General features: G+C 59.5%; 1 protein-coding gene across 1 annotated transcript; it reads left to right on the top strand.

Moving 5' to 3' along the window:
• On the top strand, positions 1-11,625 carry LOC103825363 (cell adhesion molecule 4-like; the record flags this gene model as incomplete). Its single annotated transcript, XM_050987770.1, has 9 exons — positions 1-39; positions 181-235; positions 727-2,108; positions 6,458-6,604; positions 7,873-8,025; positions 9,045-9,179; positions 9,754-9,918; positions 10,587-10,677; positions 11,606-11,625. Coding segments are annotated over exons 3-9 (1,024 nt in total), but the record flags the coding sequence as incomplete, so codon positions are not given.
• Between the last annotated feature and the right edge of the window lie 10 nt (positions 11,626-11,635).

Below are 11,635 nucleotides of genomic sequence, written 5' to 3'. Positions count from 1 at the left end.
CCTGGAGGCGCTCAAGGTGGTGGAAAAGGACCAGGACGGGTCAGTTTGGGGTGAAAAATGGGGATTTTGGGGTGAAAAATGCGGATTTGGGGATTTTTTATCAGTTTGTTTTGAAAATTTACCCCATTTTTACCTTTTTCCCCTTTTTTACCATTTTTCCCCCATTTTTTGCCCGCCCAGGGGCCGGAAGTTGACTCCCCAGGGGCAGCGGGACCTGGATCGCATCGCTGGCCAGGTGAGCCCTGCCTGGGCTTTTCCAGAACTTTCTCCCAAATTCGGCTGAATTTGGGCAATTTTAACCCATTTCCCCTCAAATTTGGCTGAATTTGGGCAATTTAAACCAAATTTTCTCTCTAATTTGGGGCAGTTTTAGTCAATTTCTCCTCAAATTTGCCTGATTTGGGGCAATTTTAACCGATTTCCCCATATTTTCCCTCAATTTTGGGACAATTTTAATCCATTTCCCCTCAAATTTGGTTCATTTGGGGCACTTTTAACCAATTTCCCCTCAAATTGGGCTGAATTTGGGGCAATTTTAACCAATTTTCCCTCAATTTTGGGGCAATTTTAACAAACTTCCCCTCAAATTTGACTGATTTAGGGCAATTTTAACCCATTTCCCCTCAGTTTTGGGGCAATTTTAACCAATTTCCCTTCAAATTTGGGCGATTTTAAGCAGTTTTATTTTAAATGTTAACCAATTTCTCCTTTTTTTTCCTCTTTCAGGTGGCTGCTGCCAGCAAGAAGCACTGAGGGAGCCAATAAAACATTTCCCCCCCAAACTCGAGTGTGGTTTTGAGGAAAAAACGCCCAAAATTGGTTAAATCTCCCCAAAATAGCACCTGATAACCTAAGGTGGGGGGGAATGCTGAAATGGGAGAGAAATCCTGAATTTGTGGGAAAAAAAAAAATTCACGGTGAAAAGAGGAGGAAACTGCAAAAAATTGCAGTGAAAAGTGCAAAAATTTTGCAGAAACTGCCCCAAAAATGTTATTTAGGGATCCCAAAATAAAAGAAAATGTCCCAAAATAATGGGAAAGTGTTACAAAGGGTGACAGTGCCCTGAAGGTTTAAAAAAACTCCTCAATAGTACAAAATCCCAAATTAAATACGGATTTTTGGTTTAAAGTTAGAGGGTTTAGCCCAAACTGGGATATTGTCAGGGATGGCACACCTGCAATTAAAAATTAAATTTATTAAACCCCAAAACTTTCTTATTTTGGGGGTAATTCCTGGTATTCTGGCCTCCAATTGCAGCAACTTCTGCAGGAGGTGAGTGGAAGAAAACAAATCAACTTTTGTCCCTAAATGTCAATTTTTAGCAGCAGGTGATGGGTTTTATGGGTGAAAACACATTTGGAAGGGGGAATGTTGGGGTTTTTAAGACATTTTTGTGTTTCACGTGGGAGTTTTGGGTCTAAATCTCTAAAATTGGTGTTTATTTCACTTACCCTCATTCTGTCCTTGCTCTGCTTCCATCGCTGTCCTGGGAGACTCCAGGATTGGAAAAATAGAATAATTCCCCCTTTTCCCCTTTATTTTACCTCATGAAATGTACTTTTATTACAGAAAACATTTTTTTCCCCTCAGAAAATCAGGGTTTTCCCCAGAATGCCGTGATTTTTACCTCACAAAATCAGAATTTAGCCAGAAAACAAAAAATTCCCTCAGAAAAAAAGAGAGGTTTGCCTCAGGAGATGATGGTTCTCTATAAAAAAACACCTTCTGGCCCCAAACCCGATGATTTTTACCTCAGAAATCCAAGTTTTTACCTCACTAAAAGATTTTTCCCCTCATGCAGGGTCGGCTCGCCTCAGGGACTGCGGAGAGGGGGCGGGGCCAAGGGGGAACGGCGGGCTCTGATTGGTCGCTGCTGTGGGAGTGGGCGTGGCCGAAGCAAAGGGCGGGAAAAGCGCTGAGGGAGCCGCCGGCTCGCGGCCGCCATTTTGTCCGCGGCACCTCAGGGGAAGGCAGCGGCGGCGGCGGCTCCGGGCCCGGTTGTGACGGGCAAATCCCCGTTCCTACCGCCGCCTGCCCGCCTTGGCACATCGGTGGGGATCGCCGCTACGCGCTCCGGGGCTCCTGGCAGCGGTTGGAGCACGCCCCGGGTGGGTTTGCCCTCAGGATGTGGGGCGCACCTGTGGTGGGTGACTCGGGGTTGAGCCCTCTCCCAAAGGTGTCACCACCTTTCCCAAAGGTGTCACCACCTCTCCCAAAGGTGTCACCACCTCCCACCCAAGCCTGGGGCGGCGGCCGGGCCGGTTCTGCTGCTCCCGCCCTGTTCCCTCAGCCGGGATCCCCTCAGGGGAAAGGGCGCGTTCATCTTCATCATCCTCACCATCTTCTGCCATTCTTCCTCCATCACCCCACCACAGAGCTTTGGGAAGGACTCAACTCATCCCTCACCGCGGGATTTGGGGATAAAAATGCACAAATGGGAGGTGGAGTGGTGCTGGTTTGGTGTCTTGGCCCCAACGCATCACTCGCCATGTTCCCCAAACCTTTGGTTTTATCCCCGTTTTGGTCCAGTTTAGCCCCATTTTAGTCACAATTTAGTCCTGTTTAGCCCCATTTTGGTCCTGTTTAGCCCCATTTTGGCCCCGTTTATCCCCATTTCAACCCTTTTACCCCCCTTTTTTCCCCATTTTCTCCCCCTTTTCCTTCATTCCTGTGCCCTTCCAGTTATTCCCTCTGCCCGAGCTCCTCTTGGGAGGTCCCAGCGTGGCCCCAAAACCTCCCGGGACCCCCAAACCCCCCCAAGGACCCCTCGGAAATCCCCCCAACTCCCTCCAAATAGGACCCCTCAAAACACCCTGGGATCCCCCCCCAAAGCCCCCTCAGGACCCTCCAAAGTCCTCTGGGACCTCCCCCAAACCCCCCTGGGACCCCTCAGAACCCCCCCAGAGCCCCTTCAGGAACACCCAAACCCCCTGGGACCCCTCAAAACTCCCCCAGGACCTCTCAGGACCCCCTCAAACCCCTGCCCCCCCCCAAAAGGCCCCCTCAAACCCCCTGGGACCCCCAGGACACCCCCAAGTCCCTCAGTCCCCCCAAACCCCTCCGGGACCCCCTCTAGGAACCCCCCCAGCCCTGAATGGCCGCGCTGTTCCCGCTCTGAGCCGCCTTTGTTCCCCCCCCGGTTGCCATGGCAACTGTCAAGCTGTCACCTACACCCCCCCCCCCTCCCGCGGTGTCACCGCGCCAGCCCCGGGGGGGACACGGGGGGGTCCCAGGTCAATTTTGGGGGCCCCGGGTCAATTTTGGGGGGTCTGATCCCACTTTGGGGTCCCCAATTCCCCACACGGGGGTCTCAAATCCCCCCCAGATCCCCCAAACCCTTTAAATGCCCCCCAAATCTCCCCTAAAACCCCCACAGACTCCCCAAATCGCCCCTGAGCCCCCCCAGAACCCCTCAAATCGCCCCCGACCCCCCCAATCCTCCCGAACCCCCTCAAATCCTCCCCAAAATCCCCCCCAACCCCCCCCAGATGCCCTCCAATCCCCCTCAGAGCCCCCCAAATCCACCAAATTCCCCCCACATCCCCCCCAAATCCCCCCAATCTCCCCCAATTCCCCTCAAATCCCCCCCAATTCTCCAAACTCCCCCCAAAATCCCCCCGAGCCCCCCCAATTCCCCCCCAAATCCCCCCGATTCCCCCTCCCCCCTTTTTCTGGGCCCATTTCTCCGATTTTCGGGCCCGTTTCTCCTTTTACCCCATAAACACCACCCCAAATGCCCCCCCCTCCAAAACAACAAACTCCTCCCCCTCCTCCTCCCCATTGGCCCAACCTCCCGCATCTCATTAGCATCTCATTAGCATCTCATTATCCCCTCGGGCCCGGCAGGTGGGGAAGCGGCAGCGGCGGAGGCTCGGCCGCCATGCAGCCCCCCCCGCGCGCCCCCCCCGCGCTGCTGCCGGGGCTGCTGCTGCTCTGGGCCGCCGGACACGGTCAGTGCGACCCCTCCCCAAATTCCCCCAACCCCAAAATCCCCCCCCGGAAAACCCCCAGACCCAAAAAACCCGGCCCTAAAAAACCCCCCTTAAAAAAACCCCAAAAATCTCCCCAAAAAAATCCCAAAAAAATCCATAAAAATCCGGATCACCCCAGAGACCCCTCCCCAAATTCCCCCAACCCCAAAACCCCCCCCCGGAAAATCCCCAGACCCAAAATCCCCGGCCCTAAAAAACCCCCCTTAAAAAAACCCAAAAAAATCCCCCAAAAAATCCCAAAAAAATCCATAAAAATCCGGACCACCCCAGAGACCCCTCCCCAAATTCCCCGAACCCCAAAATCCCTCCCGGAAAACCCCCAGACCCAAAAAAACCCTCGACCCTAAAAAGAAAACCCTAAAAAAGGCAAAAAAAACCCCCAAAATAATAAAAAAAATCCCCCCAAAATTCGGACCCTCCCCAAATTCCCCGAACCCCAAAAACCCCCAGACCCAAAAAAGCCGACTCTAAAAACCCTTTAAAAAAAAAAACCCAAAAAATTAAAAAAAAAATCCCCAAAAAATCGCGACCCCTCCCCAAATCCCCTGGACCCCACAACCCCCCCCAAAAAACCCCCAGACCCAAAATCCCCGACCCTAAAACCCCCCTTAAAAACGGCCAAAAAATCGCAAAAAAATCAAAATAAAGCCCCAAAAAAATCAAAAAAAATCCCAAAAAATTCCCCAAAAATTCACGACCCCCAAAAATCCCCGACCCCAAAACCCACAAAAACCCAAAAATCCAAAACCCCGCACCCTAAAAACCCAAAAAAACCCGCAGAAGCGCCCGGCCAATCCGCTCGCCACTCCCAAACACCGCGAGTTCGCTCGCTGCGCCCCTCCGGGTGGCCAGACTCGGTGTGTCCCCTCTGTCCCCCTCTGGTCCCCTCTGTCCCCTCTGTCCCCTCTGTCCCCCTGTCCCCTCTGTCCCCTCTGTCCCCCTGTCCCCTCCCCCCCTTTATATGAGGGGGGGTCCCCCCATTTTGGGGACTCCCCGCCCCTCCCCCAATGTCCCCAAAGCCACCGTGGGGGGGGGAGGGGAGGGGCTGGGGGGGGTGTCCCATCATTGTCACATTGTCCCCTCCCCGCCCCCCCCCGCCGGGGGTGCCAGGCGCCACCGGGGCTGTCCCCAAGCGTGGGTGACACTGAAAGGGCCATTGTCCCCTCCCCCCCCCCCCACATTGGTCCCCTCCCCCCCACCATTGTCCTTCCCCCCCCATATTGTCCCCTCCCCCCCCCCATCATTGTCCCCTCCCCCCCATGCAGTGTCCCCCCCCCCCGTGTGTGTCAACCCCCCCCCCCGTGTCCCCTCCCCCACCCTTGGGGACAGGGTGACCTTGGCGCGGTGGTGACCTTGAGGGGGGGGGAGGGGAGGGGACACCGAGGTGACCCCCGGGGTGGGGGAGGGGATTGGTGCTGACGCAGCAGAACGCGGGGTCACCCCCTCCCCCCCCCCCATTGTCACTGTCACCAACCCCCCCTCGGTGTCACCTCGGTGTCACCAACCCCCCCCCCCCAGTGTCACCACCCCCCCCTCGGTGTCCCCTTCCCCCCCCCAGCGTTGCCATGGCGACCGCAGGGGACCCTCGGGGACACTGGGGGGTGTCCCTGTCCCTGTCCCCAAGGCCACCCCCCCCCACACCCCCGTGGCTGTGCCCCTGTCCCCGCGGTGTCACCGGCGCTGTCCCCGGTGCTGGCACTGTCCCCAGTGCCACCCTCCTGCTGTCCCCAGTGTCCCCAGCCCCCTGTGTCCCTGTGTCACTCTGTGTCCCCCTGTCCCTGTGTCCCTCTATCCCCCTGTGTCACCCTGTCCACCTGTCCCTGTGTCCTTCTGTCACCCTGTGTCACCTGTTCCCTCTGTCACCCTGTGTCACCCTGTCCCCGTGTTCCCTGTGTCCCCCTGTGTCCCTGTCACCTGTCCACCCTGTCACCCTGTGTCACCTGTCCCTGCGTCCCCTGTCCCCATGTCCCTCTGTCCCCCTGTGTCCCCCTGTCACCTGTCCCCCTGTGTCACCCTGTGTCACCTGTCCCTGCGTCCCCTGTCCCTGGCTCTGTGTCCCCCTGTCCTGTGTCCCCTGTGCTGTCCCCTGTGTCACCTGTCCCCCTGTGTCACCGTGTCCCCTGTTCCCTGGTGTCCTGTGCTGTCCCCTGGGTGTCCCCTGTGTCACCTGTTCCCCGTGGTGACCCCTGGGTGTCCCCTCTGTCCCACTGCCGAGATCACCTGTGTGTCACCTGTGTGTCACCTGTGCCACCTGTGTCCCTGTCAGCTGTGTCACCTGTGCCACCTGTGTCCCTGTCAGCTGTGTGTGTGTGACCCCTGTGTCACCTGTGTGTCACCTGTGTGTCACCTCTGTGACCCCTGTGTGACCCCTGGGTGTCCCCAATGTCACCTGGGTGTCCCCTGTGTGACCCCTGTGTGACCCCTGGGTGTCCCCAATGTCACCTGGATGTCCCCACTGTCCCCAGGGCGGTGCCAGGAGGTGCAGGCTGAGAACGTGACGGTGCTGGAGGGTGGCACTGCCGAGATCACCTGTCACCTGCACAGGTACGACGGCTCCATCGTGGTCATCCAGAACCCCGCCCGGCAGACGCTGTTCTTCAACGGCACCCGAGGTGACACACCTGGGGACACCTGGGGACACCTGGGGACACCTGGGGACACCTGGGGACACCTGGGGACGCCTGGGGAAAAATTGGGGGAGTTTGGAGGAAATTTGGGGAAAAAATTGGGGGGAAATTGGAGAAAAATTGAGGAAAAATGGGGGGAAAATGGGATTTGGGGACATTGGGGGGGTTGGGGACATTGGGGGGGTTGGGGACATTTGGGGACATTGGGGGCAATCAGAGAAAAAATGTGGAAATTTGGGAAAATGGGATTTGGGGACATTGTGGGGGGTGGGTGAGTGACAGTGTGATCCTGGGGGTGACCCTGTGGGTGACACAGTGACCCCATGGGTGACACGGTGACCCCCTGGTGACCCCCTGGTGACACCTGTGTCCCCTGCTGTCCCCAAGCCCTGAAGGACGAGCGTTTCGAGCTGGGGGTGGCTCTGTGACCCCCTGGGTGACACTGTGGGTGACACCGTGACCCCCTGGCTGGCACTGTGACCCCCTGGGTGGCTCTGTGACCCCCTGGGTGGCTCTATGACCCCCTGGGTGACACTGTGACCCCCTGGTGACAATGTCCCCTGCTGTCCCCTGCTGTCCCCCAGCCTGAAGGACGAGCGTTTCGAGCTGGGGGTGGCTCTGTGTGTCTGTCTGTGTGTCTGTCTGTCCATGGGTGACCTATGGGTGACACAATGACTCCATGGCTGGCACTGTGACCCCCTGGGTGACACTGTGACCCCACGGGTGGCACCGTGACCCCCTGGTGACAATGTCCCCTGCTGTCCCCCAGCCCTGAAGGACGAGCGTTTCGAGCTGGGGGTGGCTCTGTGACCCCCTGGGTGACACAAAGACCCCGTGGGTGGCACTGTGACCCCGTGGGTGGCTCTGTGACCCCACGGGTGGCTCTGTGACCCCCTGGTGACCCCGTGGGTGACACTGTGACACTCCTGTCCCCAGCCCTGAAGGACGAGCGTTTCGAGCTGGGGGTGGCTCTGTGTGTGTCACTGTGGCTCGGTGACCCCCTGGATGACACTGTGGGTGACACAGTGACTCCATGGGTGGCTCTGTGACCCCCTGGTGACCCCGTGGGTGACACTGTGACACTCCTGTCCCCAGCCCTGAAGGACGAGCGTTTCGAGCTGGGGGTGGCTCTGTGTGTCTGTCTGTGTGTCTGTCTGTCCATGGGTGACACTGTGACCCCTTGATGACCCCGTGGGTGGCTCTGTGACCCCCTGGTGACCCCCCTGGTGACAATGTCCCCTGCTGTCCCCAAGCCCTGAAGGACGAGCGTTTCGAGCTGGCCGAGTTCAGCCGGCGGCGGCTGCGGCTGCGCCTGGCGCGGGCCCGGCTGGAGGACGAGGGCGGCTACTTCTGCCAGCTGTACGCCGACGACACGCACCACCAGATCGCCACGCTGACCGTGCTGGGTACACCTGGGCACACCTGGGCACACCTGGGCACAGCTGGGAGGGGGAAAACAAAAAAAACGGGGTGAAAATCGGGTGGAAAATGGGGATTTTAGAGGGTTTGGGGGTACCTGGGCACACCTGGGGGCACCTGGGCACACCTGGGAGGGATAGAAACACACCTGGGCACACCTGGGCACACCTGGGCACAGCTGGGAGGGGATAAAGGAAAAAAACGGGGTGAAAATCGGGTGGAAAATGGGGATTTTGGGGGGTTTGGGGGTACCTGGGCACACCTGGGAGGGATAGAAACACACCTGGGCACACCTGGGCACAGGTGGGGGCACCTGGGCACAGCTGGGAGGGGATAAAGGAAAAAAGCGGGGTGAAAATCGGGTGGAAAATGGGGATTTTGGGCACACCTGGGGACAGGTGCCACACCTGCTGCCACCTGTGTCCCCTGAGCCTCGGCCCTCACCTGTGCTCCTGTCTCTGTTGTCCTTCCGTGACACCTGGGGCTCACCTGGGTCACCTGGGGCTCACCTGGATCTCACCTGGATCTCACCTGGATCTCACCTGGCTGTCACCTGTGTCACCTGGATCTCACCTGGATCTCACCCGGATCTCACCCGGATCTCACCTGGATCACCTGGATCTCACCTATGTCACCTGGATCACCTGGATTTCACCTGCATCACCTGGATGCCACCTGGAACTCACCTGGCTGTCACTTGGATGTCACCTGTCTCACCTGTCCCATCTCACCTGTCCCCCTCACCTGTCCCACCTGTGCTCACCTGTCCCTCACCTGTCCCATCTCACCTGTCCCATCTCACCTGTGCTCACCTGTCCCATCTCACCTGTCCCATCTCACCTGTCTCACCTGTCCCATCTCACCTGTCCCTCCCGTCCCTCACCTGTCCCATCTCACCTGTCCCATCTCACCTGTCCCCCTTTCCCTCACCTGTCCCATCTCACTTTGTCCCTCACCTGTCCCACCTGTCCCATCTCACCTGTCCCCACCTGTCCCACCTGTGCAGTGCCCCCTGAGCCGCCATTGGTCGAGGCGGGGGCGCTGGCGGTGGAGGGGGAGGAGCTTGAGCTCACCTGCCTGGTGCCCCGGGCGCGGCCAATGGCGACGCTGCGCTGGTACCGCGACCGCCGCGAGCTGCCAGGTGAGCTGGGGGCACCTGGGCACACCTGGGCACACCTGGGCACACCTGGGAGGGGAAAACATAAAAACCCGCGGGAAATTTGGGTGGGAAATGGGGATTTGGGGGGGCTGGAGTTACCTGGGCACACCTAGGGACACACCTGGGCACACCTGGGGGCACCTGGGGGTACCTGGGCACACCTGGGCGCACACCTAGGGGTATCTGGGGGTACCTGGGTGTACCTGTGCCCACCTGTGCCCACCTGGGGGGACACCTGGGGGCACACCTGGGGGTACCTGTGCCCACCTGGGGGAACACCTGGGCACACCTGGGTGTATCTGTGCCCACCTGTGCCCACCTGTGCTCACCTGGGGGGACACTTGGGGGGACACCTGGGGATACCTGTGCCCACCTGTGCCCACCTGGGGGGACACCTGGTGGTACCTGTGCCCACCTGTGCCCACCTGATGCTCACCTGTGCCCACCTGTGCTCCACCTGTGCCCACCTGTGCCCACCTGTGCCCACCTGGGGGGACACCTGGGGGTACCTGTGCCCACCTGTGCCCACCTGTGCCCACCTGTGCCCCCCTGTCAGGGCGCAGCAGCCACCGGCAGGAGGGCAAGGTGTTCTGGCAGCGCTCGGTGCTGCACCTGCGGCCGGAGCGGCGCGACCACGGCGCCATCGTCACCTGCGAGGCCACACACCCCGCCCTGGGGCGGGGCCAGCGCAGACAGACCCAGTACCAGCTGGACGTGCAGTGTGAGCCAGACTGGGATATACTGGGAGGGACTGGGATGGACTGGGAGGGACTGGGAGGGGACTGGGAATGGACTGGGGGGATTAAAATGGGACTGGGTTATACTGGGAGGGACTGGGAGGGACTGGGGGGGGTGAAAATGGGACTGGGAGGGACTGGGACAGACTGGGACAGACTGGGATGGACTGGGGGGGATTAAAATGGGACTGGGGGGGACTGGGAATGGACTGGGATGGACTGGGGGGGACTGGTTTATACTGAGAGGGACTGGGATCCAACTGGGAGTTACTGGGAGGGGATTGGGAGGGACTGGGAGGGACTGGGGTATACTGGGGGGGACTGGGAAGGGTTAAAATAGGACTGGGAAGGAGTGGGAGGGACTGGTTTATACTGGGAGTTACTGGGAGGAAGCTGCAGTTCACAAAGCCGCCACCAGGGGGAGCTGCGAAGAGACTGGGAGAGCACTGGGACGAACTGGGAGGGACTGGGGCAAACTGGGAGGGACTGGGAAAGGGTTAAAGGGGGATTGGGGTTACTGGTTTGTACTGGTTTGGACTGGGAGGGATCAGGAAGGTCGGGTGACACTGGGGACATGGGCACAGGTGCCACCAGGTGTGCCCAGGTGCCCCTCAGGTGTGCCCAGGTGCTGAGCCACGCCCTGTGCCCGCAGACCCCCCCTCGGTGCGGATCCACCCCTCGCAGAGCGTCCTGCGCGAAGGCGACACCTTGGTGCTCACCTGTGCCATCAACGGCAACCCCCGGTAAGGCACACCTGGGCACACCTGGGCACACCTGGGGATACACCTGGGGATACACCTGGGCACACCTGGGGATACACCTGGGGATACACCTGGGGACAGCTGGGCACACCTGGGGATACACCTGGGAACACCTGGGAACACCTGGGCACACCTGGGGATACACCTGGGGATACACCTGGGGATACACCTGGGGATACACCTGGGCACACCTGGGGACACCTGGGCACACCTGGGCACACCTGGGGATACACCTGGGCACACCTGGGGACACACCTGGGCATACACCTGGGCACACCTGGGGATACACCTGGGCACACCTGGGGCACACCTGGGCACACCTGGGGATACACCTGGGGACACCTGGGGGCACCTGGGGATACACCTGGGGATACACCTGGGGATACACCTGGGCACACCTGGCACACCTGGGCACACCTGGGCACACCTGGGGACACCTGGGCACACCTGGGGACACCTGGGGACACCTGGGCACACCTGGGGACACCTGGGATACACCTGGGCACACCTGGGCACACCTGGGCACACCTGGGGATACACTGGACACCTGGGGCACACCTGGGCCACACCTGGGATACAACCTGGGGATACACCTGGGCACACCTTGGGCACACCTGGTTGGATGACACCTGGGGATACACCTGGGGACACCTGGGGATACACCTCGGCACACCTGGGCCACACCTGGGATACACCTGGGCACACCTGGACCACCTGGGGTCACACTGGGGCACACCTGGCACACCTGTGGATACACCTGGCACACCTGTCCCTGGCAGCCCCACGGAGGTGGCCTGGAGCCGCGGGAACGAGACCTGGGCACACCTGGGGGTACCTGGGGGTGGCTGTGGGCACACCTGGGCACACACCTGGGGGTACCTGTGCTCACCTGTGACCACCTGTCTGGCAGCCCCACGGAGGTGGCCTGGAGCCGCGAACG

Source organism: Serinus canaria, unplaced genomic scaffold (genome assembly GCF_022539315.1).
Source record: "Serinus canaria isolate serCan28SL12 unplaced genomic scaffold, serCan2020 HiC_scaffold_207, whole genome shotgun sequence".
NCBI classification, from domain to species: Eukaryota; Metazoa; Chordata; class Aves; order Passeriformes; family Fringillidae; genus Serinus; species Serinus canaria.
The sequence above is the reverse complement of the archived record's forward strand: the minus strand, read 5'-3'. Positions and strand labels throughout refer to the sequence as shown.